Source organism: Nansenia antarctica (assembly GCF_963989245.1).
Source record: "Nansenia antarctica genome assembly, chromosome: 11".
NCBI classification, from domain to species: Eukaryota; Metazoa; Chordata; class Actinopteri; order Argentiniformes; family Microstomatidae; genus Nansenia; species Nansenia antarctica.
The window spans coordinates 30,454,087-30,473,025 of NC_137681.1; the positions used below are offsets into that span (position 1 = coordinate 30,454,087).

General features: G+C 45.8%; 1 protein-coding gene across 1 annotated transcript in view; it reads left to right on the forward strand.

Annotated features, from left to right (window-relative positions):
• The window catches only part of spata20 (spermatogenesis associated 20), a 113,910-nt gene that overhangs the window by 12,434 nt on the left and 82,537 nt on the right, over positions 1–18,939 (forward strand). Inside the window, exon 2 of the mRNA XM_080542612.1 lies at positions 15,321–15,431. Coding sequence (XP_080398738.1) covers positions 15,322–15,431 — 110 coding nt within the window. The 5' untranslated portion in view covers position 15,321. The remainder of the gene's footprint in view (positions 1–15,320; positions 15,432–18,939) is intronic.

Genomic DNA, 18,939 nt, shown 5'->3' on the forward strand with positions numbered 1-18,939 from the left:
TCGCCATGCCTGTGTCCGTGTTCTTCATAGCCGTGTCGTCTGTCGTTCCGCGTGCCTTTACCATATTGAGCCGTCCGTGTACAAACAAAACGAAAATACAAAAATATCCCCCCTAACAGCAAGCTGCTGGGGGAATAAACTCTTACACACTGACTCTCCTTTCACTCACACAAACTACGCAAATATTCAAACACTAAACTCTCATGCACACAAACAAATTCCAAACGCTCTCGCTGCTAAACCGCACTTTTTACGACAGGTCGTATTCAGGGTGGTATGGCCGTGAGCAAGAGGACCATGACCCTAAGCATCCATATGACCCAGCCTGGAGCACTTTTGATGATGGAACTTTATAAAATATGTGGGATAAAGCACTCTATTTGTGGGTAGACTATGCACAAGGTGTCCTGGATGAAGGGAGAAGTGTGTTTCAATGAATTATAACTTTATTGGGGGCATATGGCACTCTATATGGGGGTAAAAAGTGACTTGGACTGCTCTCCTTCCACGGAGGCCTCCATAAATGGATAGACGCTACACCCTTGTGGGTGAAAATGGTAGTGACAACACTTATTCCCTGGCTGCTGACATGCCCCATGCCCCTGTGCTGGAGGTCACATAGTTTGACCTTAAGGCCTTTGAGCTACACAGACTACCAGGGGTGTTTATTTATACACACAGCCCGGCAGAGAGACACTATCATGGGCATGGACACAGAGTCATAGGCCTCACTACATGTGGAACAATAGAACCAGGCTTGTTCAGCTACTCACACAGCCCAGCAGAGAGACATTATCATGGGCATGGAAACAGAGTCATAGGCCTCAGTACATGTGGAACAATAGAACCAGGCTGCTTCAGCTACTCACACAGCCCAGCAGAGAGGCACTATCATGGGCATGGACACTTAGTCATAGGCCTCACTACATGTGGAACAATAGAACCAGGCTGCTTCAGCTACTCACACAGCCCAGCAGAGAGGCACTATCATGGGCATGGACACTTAGTCATAGGCCTCAGTACATGTGGAACAATAGAACCAGGCTGCTTCAGCTACTCACACAGCCCAGCAGAGAGGCACTATCATGGGCATGGACACTTAGTCATAGGCCGCACTACATGTGGAACAATAGAACCAGGCTTGTTCAGCTACTCACACAGCCCAGCAGTAACTTACCTGTTATGGAGGCCTAAAAAAAGGGAGATGAGAGTGAAGCTATTAGCTTCACTCTCACCTCCCATTGTGGAAGAGATGTACCAACATGAGATGTACCAAGGACTACCAGAGGTGTTCAGCTAGACACACAGCCCAGAGACAACACACCTTCCTGACTAGGCCTGTGGCCCTATGCTGGAGGTCACATGAGCTCCAGGGCCTCAAGTCCTGCACTACCAGGCCGAGTAGGAGAGCCCTCACTGGGCCTAGCTGGCTACCATTCACCCCTCCTCTCCCCTGGAGCTCACTCTACTCTCCACAGACTAAGTCCAGCTCCACTAAAGGGCCTAACTGCTACTCTACCAGTCCGAGTAGGTGTGCCCTCACTGGGCCTAGCTGTCTACCATTCTCCCCTGGAGCTCACTCTACTCTGCACAGACTAAGTCCAGCTCCAGGGCCTATGTGATACACTACCAGTCCGAGTAGGAGTGACCTCACTGGTTCTAGCTGTCTACTAGTATCCCCTCCTCTGGAGCTCTGACCTCCAGGGCCTATGTGATACACTACCAGTCCGAGTAGGAGTGACCTCACTGGGCCTAGCTGTCTACTAGTATCCCCTCCTCTGGAGCTCTGACCTCCAGGCCTACCCTATAGTGTCCGGTCTTAGTGCCTCATCATCGGCCTCCCTTCCTCCATAACACCCCCTGGTTCCTCCCCACCCTACCACGTGCATCCCTGGGTCTCCTCTCACAAACAATCAAAGTAGGATTACAGACTTTCAGTCTGCCTCCATCCATGTGGATGAACCACCCAAAGGCCTGAGGTGTTGTCGGAGGCATGAATATGATTTAGGGGGTATTTAGTATAACAGGCTGGGTTTATTGTGAGTTTACTTGTTTGTTTATTGCCTTGATCACCGTATTGAGAAGTCATATGGTTATGCGGGGTGATATTGCAAGGTAATTTAAGCACCTGCGCACCTTGCATTGCGGTAGTGGAGAGAGAGGGGAGCGATGTATTTTTGTTGACCGCATTATACGCATATGACGCAGATGAACCACTGATGAACCAGATGAGACACTGACCTCATGTCTTTTAGCTTGCTTTTATAGTTGTTTTTATTTTCTTAATATTGTTGTCTTTATTTGCACTTGACACCACGGACCTCATTGTCTCTTAGCTTGTTTTATAGCATTTTCGCTTTTGAATTTGTCTAGTGTGTAATATTTGTGATATGTTATGTGTATATGTTTGTTCCGGTTCATTGAGTTTACGGTTAAAAGCATGTCTTCTCGGGGTGTCATTGCGGTGGTTAAGGGCTCAAAATGACCGTATACCGATGGTGAAGTTACCAAAGGAGTATTGTGATTGTAACACCTTCATAGCCGGTGTTATTCACGGGCAAAGACGGTGCCCGGAGGCACCCTTTGCGGGTTAATAACTGTGATTTACCGTGGGTTAGGATAACAATTCAAACGTGTCCGGATAGGGGAGAGGACAGGGAATCCATAACCATTTGAATGGTGTCGATACTACACTCCTATCACGGTCGACACAGCGCGGAGCGAATTCCCCGGTAGAACTATTCTCTCCCCCCGCTGTCAACAGGAGTTTCATCCAGCAGCAAGCGGTGCTGCGAGCAGCAGCGGGTGAACTCCCGGTTCATTGAGTTTACGGTTAAAAGCATATCTTAAGGGGTGTCATTGCGGTGGTTAAGGGCTCAAAATGACCGTATACCGATGGTGAAGTTAGCAAAGGAGTATTGTGTTTGTACCACCTTCATAGCCGGTGTTATTCACGGGCAAAGACGGTGCCCGGAGGCACCCTTTGCGGGTTAATAACTGTGATTTACCGTGGGTTAGGATAACAATTCAAACGTGTCCGATAGGGGAGAGGACAGGGAATCCAAAACCATTTGAATGGTGTCGATACTACACTCCTATCACGGTCGACACAGCGCGGAGTTAATTCCCCGGTAGAACTATTCTCTCCCCCCACTGTCAACGGGAGTTTCATCCAGCAGCAAGCGGTGCTGCAAGCAGCAGCGGGTGAACTCCCGGTTCATTGAGTTTACGGTTAAAAGCATATCTTCTACTGTATATGAAGAAGACTCTGCTAACGACGCCGATCATTGATTGGCAACGACACTATATAATAGTTTGCCTAACTGGCTATCGGATTTGGGCTCCTAATATCTAAAAAGCACTACGGTTTTCTTATTTTATCGGATTAAACCCAAAAAGGGGCGTGGACATGACGGGAGAGCAAAGTACCCGGATGCGTATTGCATAGAGAGTTTGAATTTTGTCAGCTTTAAAGCGGATGTGTTTCCTAGAACATGTCAATGCAATTGCGTATCACCGAATTGCATAGAGAGTTTGAATTTTGTCAGCTACAAAGCGGATGTGTTTACTCGAACATGTAAATGCAATTGCGAATCAAATTATTGCATTACAATTTGAATATTGACTCAAATAACGCAGGCAAAAGTGGCAAATGAATATGCTATTTTGGGATTGCAAAGTCATTTGCACATTAGAATGAACTTTTGAATTTTGTCAGCTACAAAGCAGCGCATGACTTGTCAAATGGCTTTGCGCATGACTTGTCAAATGGCTTTGCATTAGGTACATGAAAATGAAAATGCAAATCATTAGAATTGCATTTGAATTTGAATATTGTCTGAAAGAATGCATGCAAAAGTGGAACATGCAATTGCAATCTCATATCGCATTAGCATTTGAATTTAGTCAGCTATATGCTTCCATAGATTGTATCACTTATTCATAGTTTGCAGTCACGTGACTGGCACAGAGCCCTGGCGGCCAAAACATAAAACATAGTGGAAACCCCGTAGAACTGCAGCACTGACCTGTCATTAGAACATAGAACTGCAGCACTGACCTGTCATTAGAACATAGAACTGCAGCACTGACCTGTCATTAGAACATAGAACTGCAGCACTGACCTGTCATTAGAACATAGAACTGCAGCACTGACCTGTCATTAGAACATAGAACTGCAGCACTGACCTGTCATTAGAACATAGAACTGCAGCACTGACCTGTCATTAGAACATAGAACTGCAGCACTGACCTGTCATTAGAACATAGAACTGCAGCACTGACCTGTCATTAGAACATAGAACTGCAGCACTGACCTGTCATTAGAACATAGAACTGCAGCACTGACCTGTCATTCCAACCTGTTTCAAGCAACGATTATTTAGATCACCTCTCAAAAGAAGAAAAACAAAGATATGTGAACAAACTACACATTTTGGACACTTGCGATCCATATAGAGCACCCGCCGCAGTATTTCAATCACTAAAAACAGTGAAGTCGCTGCCAGAGCTGCAGTTCGGTGATGTTTACATACATCTTGTGGAGAATCTTTCCCCTCACACTGCCGCCAGGATGAAAGCGTACAAAAGTACAGACAGTTATCTGTTTTTTCGATCTGGATGGTCAATAATGCTAATGTTAGCTAGCTAGGTAGCTAAAGGACCTACACAACCAACTCCAAGCTGGTAGAGTCCACAAAAACAAACCATGTCAGAACGATTATGCCAAGATAATGACTCAAAATAGAATAACTAGGCTAGTCAAAGTCAAAGTCAGCTTTATTGTCAATCCAATATATGTACAGACATGGATTATATGTACAGTCAATCCAATATATGTGCAGACACAAGATTAAAAAATAACTATAGCCTATATACAAAAAATACTAGATAAAAGATTTGAAATGTACGGTACAATGTACAGGGGTGGAATACAATATGAACAATGACAATAGTGCAATAGCGGTAATTGGCTCAGTATAATAGGGTAAAGTGGCTACGTAAATAATTAAAATAATCAGTGTTTACTTGAGCTTATCTTTGAAATGTTCGCTGCAGAGACGTGTGTACTTTGAAGGTTTGCCCTCCACAGGGACTGAGACACGTCTAATAGCACAAATCCACAATGTTCTCCTCTCTGGGTTTTTCTTTTTCTGACGGAATTCTGTAGAAGCACAACCCAGGGTCGTCTCCTCATCGGTTAGTGCACCCGATTGCACAGCAACTATCGAGCATTTTGTCAAACAACTAATTACTTGGTAAAAACCTGATAAAATAGCTGGCAGGCAGCGGAAGAAAGATTTGTTTTGCCCGCCAGGTGGGCGTTCCCCTTATGCCGTGACGACACGTGCAAACATTATGGTGACAGCGCACCTCGAAACACAGATGAAAACATTACATTATGGTGACGGCGCACCCGAAACACATATGAAAACATAGCCCAGATGACAGTGCACCTAACACATGGGGAAAACAAAGGGCCTATTTGGTGACAGCGCACCAATACATAGGCTAGCACCGAAATGAGAGTTTTGCACTTACGACGGAGGACGAGGTAGCAGGCCTAGCTACACAGCTAGCTACCGTAGGGGGCTCGTCACCGTGTAGCTGACTGCTGCTGGCGCCTTCGCTGGTGTTGCTCTCTTTGCATATTTTCTTCCCTCTCCCAAATGCCTGAAGAAGGCTCAACTGTCTTTTGGACATTTTCAAAATCACAGACACTAGACAGCTAATTAAATGAGTGACAAGTCAAATCAAATCAAATCAAATGTATTTACAGTAGTGACAGTCACGTAAACACCAATCATCGGCCTTTATGTAATGTTTCAAACTAACGGGTTGGGTGATTGGCTGAACGCAACGTGAAAGAGTTTATTAAGCATGTTTATTACAGAAAAAAAAAAAATCCTTTAAAGAAAATTGTACGCACAGTGCGTACAGGATTCCGGCTGCCGGCGCCACTGGCTGGTACTGGTAGGTAGGTTAGGGTTAGGTAGGTAGCTGGTACTGGTAGGTAGGTTAGGGTTAGGTAGGTAGCTGGTACTGGTAGGTAGGTTAGGGTTAGGCAGGTAGCTGGTACTGGTAGGTAGGTTAGGGTTAGGTAGGTAGCTGGTACTGGTAGGTAGGTTAGGGTTAGGTAGGTAGCTGGTACTGGTAGGTAGGTTAGGGTTAGGTAGGTAGCTGGTACTGGTAGGTAGGTTAGGGTTAGGTAGGTAGCTGGTACTGGTAGGTAGGTTAGGGTTAGGTAGGTTAGGGTTAGGTAGGTAGGTTAGGGTTAGGTAGGTAGCTGGTACTGGTAGGTAGGTTAGGGTTAGGTAGGTAGCTGGTACTGGTAGGTAGGTTAGGGTTAGGTAGGCAGCTGGTACTGGTAGGTAGGTTAGGTAGGTAGCTGGTACTGGTAGGTAGGTTAGGGTTAGGTAGGTAGCTGGTACTGGTAGGTAGGTTAGGGTTAGGTAGGTAGCTGGTTCTGGTAGGTAGGTTAGGGTTAGGTAGGTAGCTGGTTCTGGTAGGTATGTTAGGGTTAGGTAGGTAGCTGGTACTGGTAGGTAGGTTAGGGTTAGGTAGGTAGCTGGTACTGGTAGGTAGGTTAGGGTTAGGTAGGTAGGTGGTACTGGTAGGTAGGTTAGGGTTAGGTAGGTAGCTGGTACTGGTAGGTAGGTTAGGGTTAGGTAGGTAGCTGGTTCTGGTAGGTAGGTTAGGGTTAGGTAGGTAGCTGGTACTGGTAGGTAGGTTAGGGTTAGGTAGGTAGCTGGTTCTGGTAGGTAGGTTAGGGTTAGGTAGGTAGCTGGTACTGGTAGGTAGGTTAGGGTTAGGTAGGTAGCTGGTACTGGTAGGTAGGTTAGGGTTAGGTAGGTAGCTGGTACTGGTAGGTAGGTTAGGGTTAGGTAGGTAGCTGGTTCTGGTAGGTATGTTAGGGTTAGGTAGGTAGCTGGTACTGGTAGGTATGTTAGGGTTAGGTAGGTAGCTGGTACTGGTAGGTAGGTTAGGGTTAGGTAGGTTAGGGTTAGGTAGGTAGCTGGTACTGGTAGGTAGGTTAGGGTTAGGTAGGTAGCTGGTACTGGTAGGTAGGTTAGGGTTAGGTAGGTAGCTGGTTCTGGTAGGTAGGTTAGGGTTAGGTAGGTAGCTGGTTCTGGTAGGTATGTTAGGGTTAGGTAGGTAGCTGGTACTGGTAGGTAGGTTAGGGTTAGGTAGGTAGGTGGTACTGGTAGGTAGGTTAGGGTTAGGTAGGTAGCTGGGACTGGTAGGTAGGTTAGGGTTAGGTAGGTCGCTGGTACTGGTAGGTAGTGTGATATTCTGACGTGTAGCAAGAATATTATGTATAAATGATGAGACACACACTGGATATCAATTAGACTCTTTAGTTAGTCGACGTGCTCGCATTACAGCATATGCATTGACTGACTCCAGACTCCGCATGACCGGATCTTGACTGTGTATCTAGTCTACCACCAGGTGGCAGTAGGTGGTCTAATCATTACATCACTCCTTTTTTTTATAAATGATTAAGTGCATAACATTTAGCACATACACTGGTTCCTGAACTAAAACATGGCTCTCAACAAAGTAGCAAATCAAAATACATTCTTTGTGCTATTTTAATCAGTCTATTGTTCTCAGATTTATATAGATGTATAACATTCAAACAGTCCATTAACTTGGAACATTGTTAACTCAGAAGAACATGTTAACAGTCCTTTGGTACTCCTGCTCTTTAATCGAAGTCACGCAGGTATGCGGGAGGTTGTCTGTTCTCCCTAACTGGATACCTCGGCGGAGGTGCGGGTGGAGGCGTAGCTGGGCCTACTTCCTCACTGACCTCTGAACTTAAGTCCATTAGAGTGTCTGGGTTGTCTCGGACAATCTTCTTAAAGAATGAACTGTTCCTAGTGGTGGTGTAACCACTTCTTCCAGCTGTTATCATGGAACCTTTGACATTGATGACTGCGAGCGGCTCTGCGTTGTAAGGCGTAGTAAGCTTGTTCTGTTTTGGTTGACGACACAGGACGGTGTCTCCTGGCTTGATGTTAGAAGGCGTAGCGTGTCGTCGAGCATCTGAAAGAGCTTTCATCTTTGCCTTGGCCTCTCTGTCGATTCTGCGTATCTCTTCGTCAGCAGGGATGGTGATTGTGTCTGCTGAGGGTAGCTTGGTGGTCATCTTCCGTTGGAATAGTAACTCGGCAGGTGACGTGTTCGTCGTGCTGTGGGGAGTGGACCTGTACTCACGCAGGAAGACGTGCAGCTGTTGTTTCCATGGCATCATCTGCATCTGGGCGATTCTGATTACTTTCCCGACGGTGCGCATGAATCTCTCAGCTGTGGCATTAGCTTGTGGCCATAGAGGCGTTATCTTCCTGTGCTTGAACCCTAGGTAGTTGGCAAACTCAGCGAACTGGTTGCTGTTGAAAGGAGGTCTGTTGTCAGTCTTAACAACTCTTGGGATTCCAAACATGGAGAAGACTTTGTCCACGACTGGTATGACTGTGTTTGCTGAGGTAGATCGAATAGCCTCAACAATTGGGTATCGTGTGTAGTCATCGACTATAACTAACAGATATTCTCCCGATGGGAGTGGGCCATAAAAGTCAGCACTAACACTGTGCCATGGTGCGTCTGGCAGCTCAGACATTTTGAGTGGTTCGGTCTGGGTGACTGGAGTGTTCACTTGACATGGGAGGCAGGTCTTGGTGATGGTCTCTACCTGTTGGTCTATGGTAGGGAACCATACCTTTTCTCTGAGTAGGGCTTTTGTCTTAGCCACGCCCTGGTGGCTTTCATGAGCAATCTGCAGCGCCCTCTGCTGTAGAGCTGCAGGTATGACAATCCTGGTGCCTCGCAGTATGATGTCGTTACCTGTGGACACTGTGAGTTCATCACTGACGAGCTTGTATGGTTTCAGTGCAGCAGCACCTGGTGAGCGGTCTGTGATGAAACGCCATGAGTTATTTATGATGTGTGCACTGACCTGTTGCAGGATTGTGTCTTTCAATGTCTCTCGCTGTATCTCTTGTAGTGTCATCGCCTTGGGTGTTGCTTGAAGTGCTACGAAGTTAACATACTCCTCTGCAACCTTGGATGCTCTTGTGTTCTGTGACGACTGTACCGGGAGAGGGTGTCTAGACATGTAGTCAGCTGGATTGTCAGCTCCTTTTCTATATTCCACTCTGAAGTTGTACGGCTGTAGTCTGAGGCCCCATCTCTCGATCCGTGCAGGTTGTTTTGATCTCGGGTTATTCCATATCATCTCCAATGGTTTGTGGTCGGTTACCATGGTGAATGGATGTCCATACAGATACAGGTGAAAATGTTCGCAGCTCCAGATGATGGCTAGGGCCTCACGTTCTGTTTGCGAGTATCTCCTTTCTACATCACTGAGTGCGCGGCTGGCGTAAGCTATGATGCGCTTCTCTCCCCCTCCTCCTTTCTGACAGAGAATGGCGCCTAGCCCCACCGGACTTCCATCAACAATGAGCTCCGTCTCCTTCCTGGGATCGAAATATGACATTGTGGTGTCGCTCGTCAGGCTGTCCTTGAGCGTCTGGAGTGCCGTAGCTTGATCACTGCCCCACTGCCACGGAGCGTCCTTCTTCGTGAGCTCACGGAGCGGTGCAGTGATGGTTGAGTAGTCCTTTATGAACCTGGCGCAGTAGTTGGCCATGCCCAGAAGACTTCTGATCTCACCTGGATCTTTGGGGTCGCTGGCGTCGTGAATGGCTGACACCTTCTTTGGATCTGCAGAAATCCCGTCGGCAGAAAAAATGAACCCAAAGAATTCAAGGCGCTGCTTGTTGAATTCGCATTTGTTGTGATTGAGTGTCAAACCACTGTCTTTCAGTCTTTTAAACACTGCTCTCAGAGTGTCGTCGTGTGCTTCCTGAGAGACGCCATAGATGATGATGTCATCGCTGAGGTTCTTCACGCCCGGTATACCTTGCAGCGTCTGGCAGATGGCGTTCTGGAACACTTCAGCGGCGGATGATATACCGAAGTTCAGGCGTTTGTATCTTCTTAGCCCGAGGTGTGTTGTGAACGTTGTGATGTTCAAAAATGCAAATCAAAATTAGTGAAACACTTAAACGAAGATCTCAAAACCCACTTTGAGAAAATTTAAAAACAATGCAACAAACTATGCAATCAGGTAATTACCATGACCAAATCTGCTAAGAAAGAATACCTCGATAACAAAATCGAAGAAAACTTAAACAAACCACGTGACCTTTGGAAGCTACTTAATAGCCAACTAGGTTGCAGTCAAAAACTCAAAACCAGGTCTACAAACATCAGCATAAAATCTGGAGATTCTCTCCTTACAGACAAGCTGGATGTGGCTAAGTGCTTAAACACTTTCTTTACAACCATAGCCACTAAATTAGTTAACAATCTACCACCCCACTCAGGGCGTTATGGTGTAGAGCACATCCGTGCGTTCTACAATAAACTGGGTGTACGCAAAGATGATTTTAAACTCTCCATGGTGTCAAACGATGAGGTGTTTAAAAAGCTGGGCGCTCTACACTCAGAAAAGGCCACGGGCCATGACAATATTCCAGCCAGATTTCTAAAAGACTCAGCTGCCTCCATTACCCCAATCATCACCCACATAATAAACCTCTCCATCAAACAGGGACACGTCCCCCTTGACTTTAAAATAGCAAGGGTAACCCCACTGTATAAAAAAGGAAGCAAATTAGACCCAGGCAACTACCGACCTGTTTCTATTCTTAATTCCATCTCGAAACTTATGGAAATTTTTTTTTATGAACAGGTTGATAGGTACCTTACCGAAAAAAATCTGATGTATGAATTTCAATCAGGATTCAGAACATCCCATTCCACTGACACATGCCGTCTCTATTTGAACGACCACATCAACCATGAGGTGGACTCGGGCAAGTACTGCGGCATGGTCATGCTGGACCTCCAGAAGGCCTTCGACACAGTAGATCACCACATATTGTTAGATAAACTGAAAGCAATTGGGTTTGATAGAACATCGGTGAGCTGGATGCAATCCTACTTAGAGGGGAGGGAACAGGTGGTTAGTGTGAACGGAACACTGTCCCCCCCCCCTCCCAGTGACCTGCGGCGTTCCACAAGGAACCATATTGGGACCTTTACTGTTCCTAATATATGTGAATGACATGTCATCAGCATGTGATTGCAATTTGTTCCTGTTCGCGGATGACTCGGCTCTGCTGGTCTCTGACAGGGACATATTGCAGGTGGAAAAAGCGCTAAGCACTGAACTGAGTAGAATCTGCATCTGGCTAGCTGACAATAAACTATCAATACACCTAGGTAAAACTGAAACCATCCTATACGGATCCCCATCTAAACTCAGAAAGGCTGAACATTTTAAAATAGAAGTGGGTAACATTAATATCACAAGAAAAGAGGATATTACATACCTGGGCTCCATCTTAGAGGCAAATCTTTCCAGAGATAAAATGGCAGCAAAAGTAATCAAAAAAGTGAACCATAGAACTAGATTCTTGTACAGGATATCCTCACTTGTCAGTAAAAACACACTGAGGACCCTATCAGGAGCTCTCATTCAATGTCACTTCGACTATGCCGTAACATCATGGTACTATAGAACCACAAAGGCCCATAAAACAAGACTCCAGACAGCCCAAAATAAACTGGTTAGGCTTCTGCTAGGCCTCAACCCTAGGACACATCTAACCGCTGCTCATTTTTTGAGCCTTGATTGGCTACGAGTAGTTGACAGAGTGCAGCAGCTTGCACTGGGCCTGGTCTTCAAGATACGCTACACCACAAAGACACCCAAGTACCTGTCAACATACTTCCAAAAAGTGAACAACGTCCACACATACAACACCAGAGGAAGCTCCACGAACCACGTTCAACCGCGTTGCACCACAAACAAGGGGTTAAACTCGTTTGCAAACTATGCAGTAAAAATGTGGAACGCCCTTCCTAAAATCTTAAAGGAGTGCAAAACACTGCCCACCTTCAAAACCACTCTCAAAAAACATTTACAGGAGGCTGCAATCCGTAACTGGACCCTCTAAATCAAAAATCAGATTAAAAGACCCGAACTACCCACTGTACATACTTTGTGTTTTGTCCCCCGCCCCCACCTGTGGTGTATGTCCCCACCTGTCCTACCCGCTGTACATACCTTATGTTTTGTTGTATTGTTCTTCCCATGATGGATGTATGTTTATCTTGTAGATAGTAATAGTTATTTGTCTGTATTATCTTGTAGATAGTACTAGTTTTTTTTGTCTGTCTTACATGTAACGATGAATTGAGAATCAAGGACCCCAATTGAAATAAGCCAGTGGCTTTCTTGGGTTTTTATCCTGTTAGTTGACCTTGTATGTAATATGTACTTTCATGTACCTACTTCTGCAAATCTTCTAATAAAGTTTTCAATCAATCAATCAATGTAACGACTCTCTGGATGCAGCTCGAGCTGGTGGTAGCCTGCTGTGAGGTCCAACTTCGAGAATACCTTGGCACCGTTCAGCTCGTGTATTACATCGTCCATTGTTGGGGTGATATGTCGTTCTCGCTGAATTGCTGTGTTCGCCTGACGCATATCAACGCAGATTCAGACTTTATCAGGGTCTTTTGGCTTCGGTGGTGTGACGATCGGGGAAACCCAGGGTGTTGGTCCAGATATAGTTTCAATGATACCGTCGTTCTCCAGCTTCTGAAGCTCCGCCTCGACCTTCTGACGGACATGGAAAGGGACCCGTCTGTGCGGCTGGCACGTCGGTTGGATGTCGGGGTCTATATGCAGTTTCACCTGGAAGTCTTTCAGCTTTCCGATTCCGGTGAAAAGCTCTGGGTAGCTCTGCACGAGTTCATCTGCGACAGTACGCCCACTGGGTGGCATCACTGGCGGCGTGTTCACCATATTGATGATCTGGATCAGCCCTAGTTCACTGGCAGTTGCGTAGCTGAGCAGAGATTGTCCGGCGTCGCCTCTGAGAACGTAGAACACACTCTCTGTCCGCTTGTTAGTAGCCTGTACTTTGCATGCAAATTTACCAATGATAGGTAGAGCGTTGTTGGACCCATATGGAAAGATTTTGATCATGGCTGTGCTGAGCATAGGCTTTGGGTCAAGTGTGTTTAACACATCTTCATTAATTATGTTGACAGCTGCTCCTGAATCAATCAGTATTTTAACACTGACTCCATTCAGCTTGATGTTGGTCTGGGGTTGCTGTATACTTGTGCTGTTGATTACATACACATACCTTTCGTCTCCACTTGATGAGTCTCTTGATTTGGTCTCGGAGCATGCTGTCACCTGGTTCACTTTCTTAGTGCTCCGCTGCTTGTAGTGAGCTGTGTCTTCCTCTTGGCTTTGATGTGCTATTTTCTGACAACCGCAGTGTTTGGCATAGTGGTTAGGCTTTCCACAGGCCCTGCAGTCCTTCCCTCTGGCTGGACAGTCACCCTCGTGTGGATAATTTCCTCCACAGTTTCTACATTGCAAGCTCTTCTCTTTGCGCCTGTATGCTGCATGTTGCTGTTTGGCGCCCTTGAGATGCAGTGCATTAATTGCGGTGACAGCCTTCTCTTCTATGCTTTCTGCCTGTTGTTCAGAGATCTCTAACATTCTCCCTAGGTCTAACATATTAGTCAAAGTCATGTTTGGCTCTCTGAGCGCTCTCCTGCGCAGCCGGGATGAGGTACAGCTCTGTATTATTTGCGCGACTATTTCTCTGTCTGCATCTGCAAATTCACAATCTTTAGCTAGCATCCTCAGTCTGGTATGAAATGTGTCTAAAGACTCACCGGGAAGCTGTATGGCTTGTCTGAACTTGTACACAAGGTATTGTGTGTTCTTTTTCGGTGAGAAATATCCGTGGAGCTTCGTTTTTGTGTTTTCATAGTCATCACTGTCGTCAGCCAGCGTGTCGTAGATATCATGGACTCTCTCTCCAGCTAAGTGAAGCAGCAGTGCCCTCTTCCTTATTTCTTGAGTAATGTTTGTGGCTACGGTGTAATTTTCAAATCGGTTGATCCATTTGTTCCATCGCGTTCCAAGCGAACTGGGATCGGTTTCTGTGTCGAATGGCTGTATGGCCATGTGGCCCGAAAATGCCGACTGCATGATACTAGCGTTAGCCTGGGTAGCTTAGCCAGCTAGTGTTCTTGCTAGCTAACTACTCACTTCGACTTTTCCGGACGGATTCTTCTTCTTCCTCCTTCAAAAATCGACACTGGTGGCGTTTCCACTTTGAATCCTCGTCGCCATTGTGATATTCTGACGTGTAGCAAGAATATTATGTATAAATGATGAGACACACACTGGATATCAATTAGACTCTTTAGTTAGTCGACGTGCTCGCATTACAGCATATGCATTGACTGACTCCAGACGCCGCATGACCGGATCTTGACTGTGTATCTAGTCTACCACCAGGTGGCAGTAGGTGGTCTAAACATTACAGGTAGGTTAGGGTTAGGTAGGTAGCTGGTACTGGTAGGTAGGTTAGGGTTAGGGTTGTTCTGAGGTTGCAGTCATGAAGGTGGAGCATAAGCAGCTAGCTGCTATGATGTTATTGTTGTTAGCTTGTTAGCAGCAGTCTGACAGCTGTCAGTAGTCCTGTTTCCATGAACCATTTTAATGCGCATTTTGATTTTATATCGCATTCGAAATGGATGGAATGGAATTTAAATGGAAACGGCTTAATTCGAATAAACTTCCACTAATTCGCAAAACAGTTTGTATGATCACTTGAGGTGGTTTTTGCCTTTTGCGAATCAGAGTTAATGAAGTTACCATGGAAACAGAGGATAACCTCTGACATTGCGAACATGCAATGCACTTGACCTAACTGTTTCCTGCTGTAACTGTAAAATAACCCTTATTTATCTTCTGTTTCAGCCAAAACTAGCGTGACTCTTTCTTTAAAAAAACATCTGTCTGTGTAATTCGTTGATTTCCCATACGATGCCCGCTGTAATGACCGTGGTGTGATTATGTCCCTGTAATGACCGTGGTGTGATTATGTCCCTGTAATGACCGTGGTGTGATTATGTCTGTAATGACCGTGGTGTGATTATGTCTGTAATGACCGTGGTGTGATTATGTCTGTAATGACCGTGGTGTGATTATGTCTGTAATGACCGTGGTGTGATTATGTCTGTAATGACCGTGGTGTGATTATGTCTGTAATGACCGTGGTGTGATTATGTCTGTAATGACCGTGGTGTGATTATGTCTGTAATGACCGTGGTGTGATTATGTCTGTAATGACCGTGGTGTGATTATGTCTGTAATGACCGTGGTGTGATTATGTCCCTGTAATGACCGTGGTGTGATTATGTCCCAGGATGAGCCTGGCAGGAGGAAGTCCACCGTCGCCCCCCCAGCGCACGGCCAACCGCCTGGGGAAGGAGCGCTCCCCCTACCTGCTGCAGCACGCACACAACCCGGTGGACTGGTGAGTCCTCCTGACCCCTTACCCTTAACCACACAACCCGGTGGACTGGTGAGTCCTCCTGACCCCTAACCCCTAACCCTAATCACACAAGCCCCCTAACCCCTAACCACACAACCCTGTGGACTGGTGAGTCCTCCTGACCCCTCACCCCTAACCCTGACCCCTAACCCCTAATCACACAACCTCCTAACCCTAAGCCCTAATCACACAAGCCCCCTAACCCCTAACCACACAACCCTGTGGACTGGTGAGTCCTCCTGACCCCTAACCCCTAACCCTGACCCCTAACCCCTAATCACACAACCTCCTAACCACACAACCCTGTGGACTGGTGGGTCTGGGCCCCTCATCCTCCTCATTCAAGTTTTTTTGTGATCCCTAGGGACATCCAAATAACATAAATTAAAAGTCTTAGGCTGTGTTCGGAATGGCATACTAGCATACTACTCATACGAGACATGACTAGGGGGGTAACGGATCACCTAACTCACGGATTGGATCGTGTCACATTTTTTGAGTCACGGATCGGATAATTTTTTGGATCAACACAAAACTTTTATTTTTTTAATAAAAAATGCCTTTTCCTTGAATTCTGTAAAAACCCCACTTTAATTGTGTGAAAACAACATTCAAGATCTCAAAACTGGTCAAATATATATACATATTCTACACCCAAACATTACATTGAAAATGAAATACACATTCAACTTAAATTATAGTGTAATAGGAGAGAGTGAGGAGGCGCCTGGTTGCAGCAGTGAATCACTGGGCTCTAGCAGACAAATAAACATGTGTTATGCCACTTTTAACTAAATAATAAAGTGAAACCTTCCTTTAAACATGGTATGTCAGGATCTGCGCCAGATTGGTGCCTGAGTGAGCCTTCCCAGTCACATAGCTTTCTGCTGTGGTGTAGTGAGCCTTCCCAGTCACACAGCACTCTGCTGTGGTGTAGTGAGCCTTCCCAGTCACATAGCTCTCTGCTGTGGTGTAGTGAGCCTTCCCAGTCACATAGCACTCTGCTGTGGTGTAGTGAGCCTTCCCAGTCACACTCTGCTGTGGTGTAGTGAGCCTTCCCAGTCACACAGCTCTCTGCTGTGGTGTAGTGAGCCTTCCCAGTCACATAGCACTCTGCTGTGGTGTAGTGAGCCTTCCCAGTCACACTCTGCTGTGGTGTAGTGAGCCTTCCCAGTCACACTCTGCTGTGGTGTAGTGAGCCTTCCCAGTCACACAGCTTTCTGCTGTGGTGTAGTGAGCCTTCCCAGTCACACAGCTCTCTGCTGTGGTGTAGTGAGCCTTCCCAGTCACACAGCTCTCTGCTGTGGTGTAGTGAGCCTTCCCAGTCACACAGCTTTCTGCTGTGGTGTAGTGAGCCTTCCCAGTCACATAGCACTCTGCTGTGGTGTAGTGAGCCTTCCCAGTCACGTAGCTTTCCGTTGCACGGGAGGTCCACCTGTCTGTGGTGAGGGCAACAGAGGATGCTTTGGCTAAATCGCCGACAATTTGGATCCTCTCCTTTTCATAAAGATCGGGCACAACCTTCTCACTGAAGTGGGGGCGCGAGGGGATTTTGTAACGTGGCTCAATCACATTCACCATATTTTTAAACCCTCTGTTTTCATCTGTTTTCGTTCTGACATTTTTCGGAGTATGGCCTCATCTCTGCCACGAAACTTCCCAATAGAATTGGTAATGGCTTTATCCCGGTCTAATTCTGCAGGAAAGGGTTGCTTAAATTATGTTTGGAGAAGTTATCGAGCTACCTTTTTCGTGCCTCCCGTCAACACACTAGGGTGATGTCGCGTCAAATGTGCCATGCTCGAATATTATTGCCTCCCTCCTACGACTTTCTCGTTGCACAATGCCTACACAGCACACACCGTTCTTCCATCATTGTTGTAATGGACAGAGAAGCCAAAGTGCTCCCATACATGGGATTTAAATGATGAGGGAGGCCTTTCGAGTTCTTCTGCGCCGCCAACGTTACTACTAGCACTCGCCATAATACACTTGTTGCTGTGGATTGTAGTGAGTAAACAACGGATTTACATTTTTAAAATGAGTAAAACAAAGCACGCGTCTATCTTTTCATGGCAACTCTACATTGTGATTTACAAGAGATATTAACTAATATTTAGTAATATTATTACTTGGTTACATTTTGCAATTGATCCGTGGTACACATGTGTACCGAACCGTGGAGGGCGATCCGTACGGATCACGGATTATCCGTGGTTGCCAGATGGGGCGTGTTACCGCCGAATGGGCTACTGGATTTAGAGGTTATAGAAAGTTTAGGCTGTAAATTGTCGATCCCATCTGGCAACCCTGTGCGCTTTCAGCCTCGTCAAACTGCGTCATACAAACTCGTCATACAGCTGTTGTTTACATTGTGCGACAGCCTGGCCACCGAAAGCTTGCAATAAACATAGTTTTTTGCACAGATTTGAGTGTGCAGATGCTGCTTTTTTGCATTCTATTTGATACTCTTCAGCTGCAGCACCCCAGCTAAGTGATCACAGATGAGCGGTGGTATTTTCACAATGGGAATCTACATGGTGAAATGCATTCCTAGACATGTCTACGTCGTCATGATTACAAAGATGCCACTTGAAATACATGAAATCCAAGTTTATTCGTGTCTTACGCACACGTTCGCCTAGTATTTGACTGCCTGTAGTCCAGTCACGAATGATCCCAGTATTGTAGCTTCAGACGGACAAGTTGGTTGTTATTGTGCTTGCTGCAGCAAGCCCACGATATGTTATTGCTCATATATATTGATTTTAATCATGTTCTTTTACCAACTGCTAAGACAACAATATAGTAAGCTAATTACTTGAGCTAGCTAAAGATATTGGCCTCCCAAATCATTTTACAACTTGTTGTAATTATGTTACGATCTTTCTGTCGAACTCCGTAAGTGAAGGTATGTAAGCAACGCAGGGTGCATTCTTAAATTCGCTCTGAGAGCGCCGGATTGCACACTGGATTCAACGTCATAAAGGGACCTGGTAATTTGATTGGATAAGAGCCGAGGCATTCCATGAGTGCTGATCAGATTTCCAGGGCGAATTTATGAACGCAGCCGTAATGTAGCTAGCGAACAGAAGACGGAAAAAAACGTCAGATCAGATATATAAACGGGTTATTTTGATAAACTGGACACATTTTGGGAATATATGTGGTTACTTTATCGCCTGAAAACATATTAAACTTCATAAAATGACATGTTAACACTGGTAAAGCCAAAAGTGTTAAGCCAATGGAGGTTTAAAATGGAGGAATTTGAATTCCCCACTCCCGGCCGGTGCGAAATGCATTCTGGGAGGCAGTATGCATACTGCAGTGTAAACGGTCGGCTGGTTTTCGCATACTTATTATGAATTTAGTAGGCAGTATGCAGTATACTCATTGAGTATGCTAGTATGCAGTATGCTAGTATACAATTTCGAACACAGCCTTAGTCTTAATACTTATTGGATCAAGGTAAATCCAGGGGTCTAAA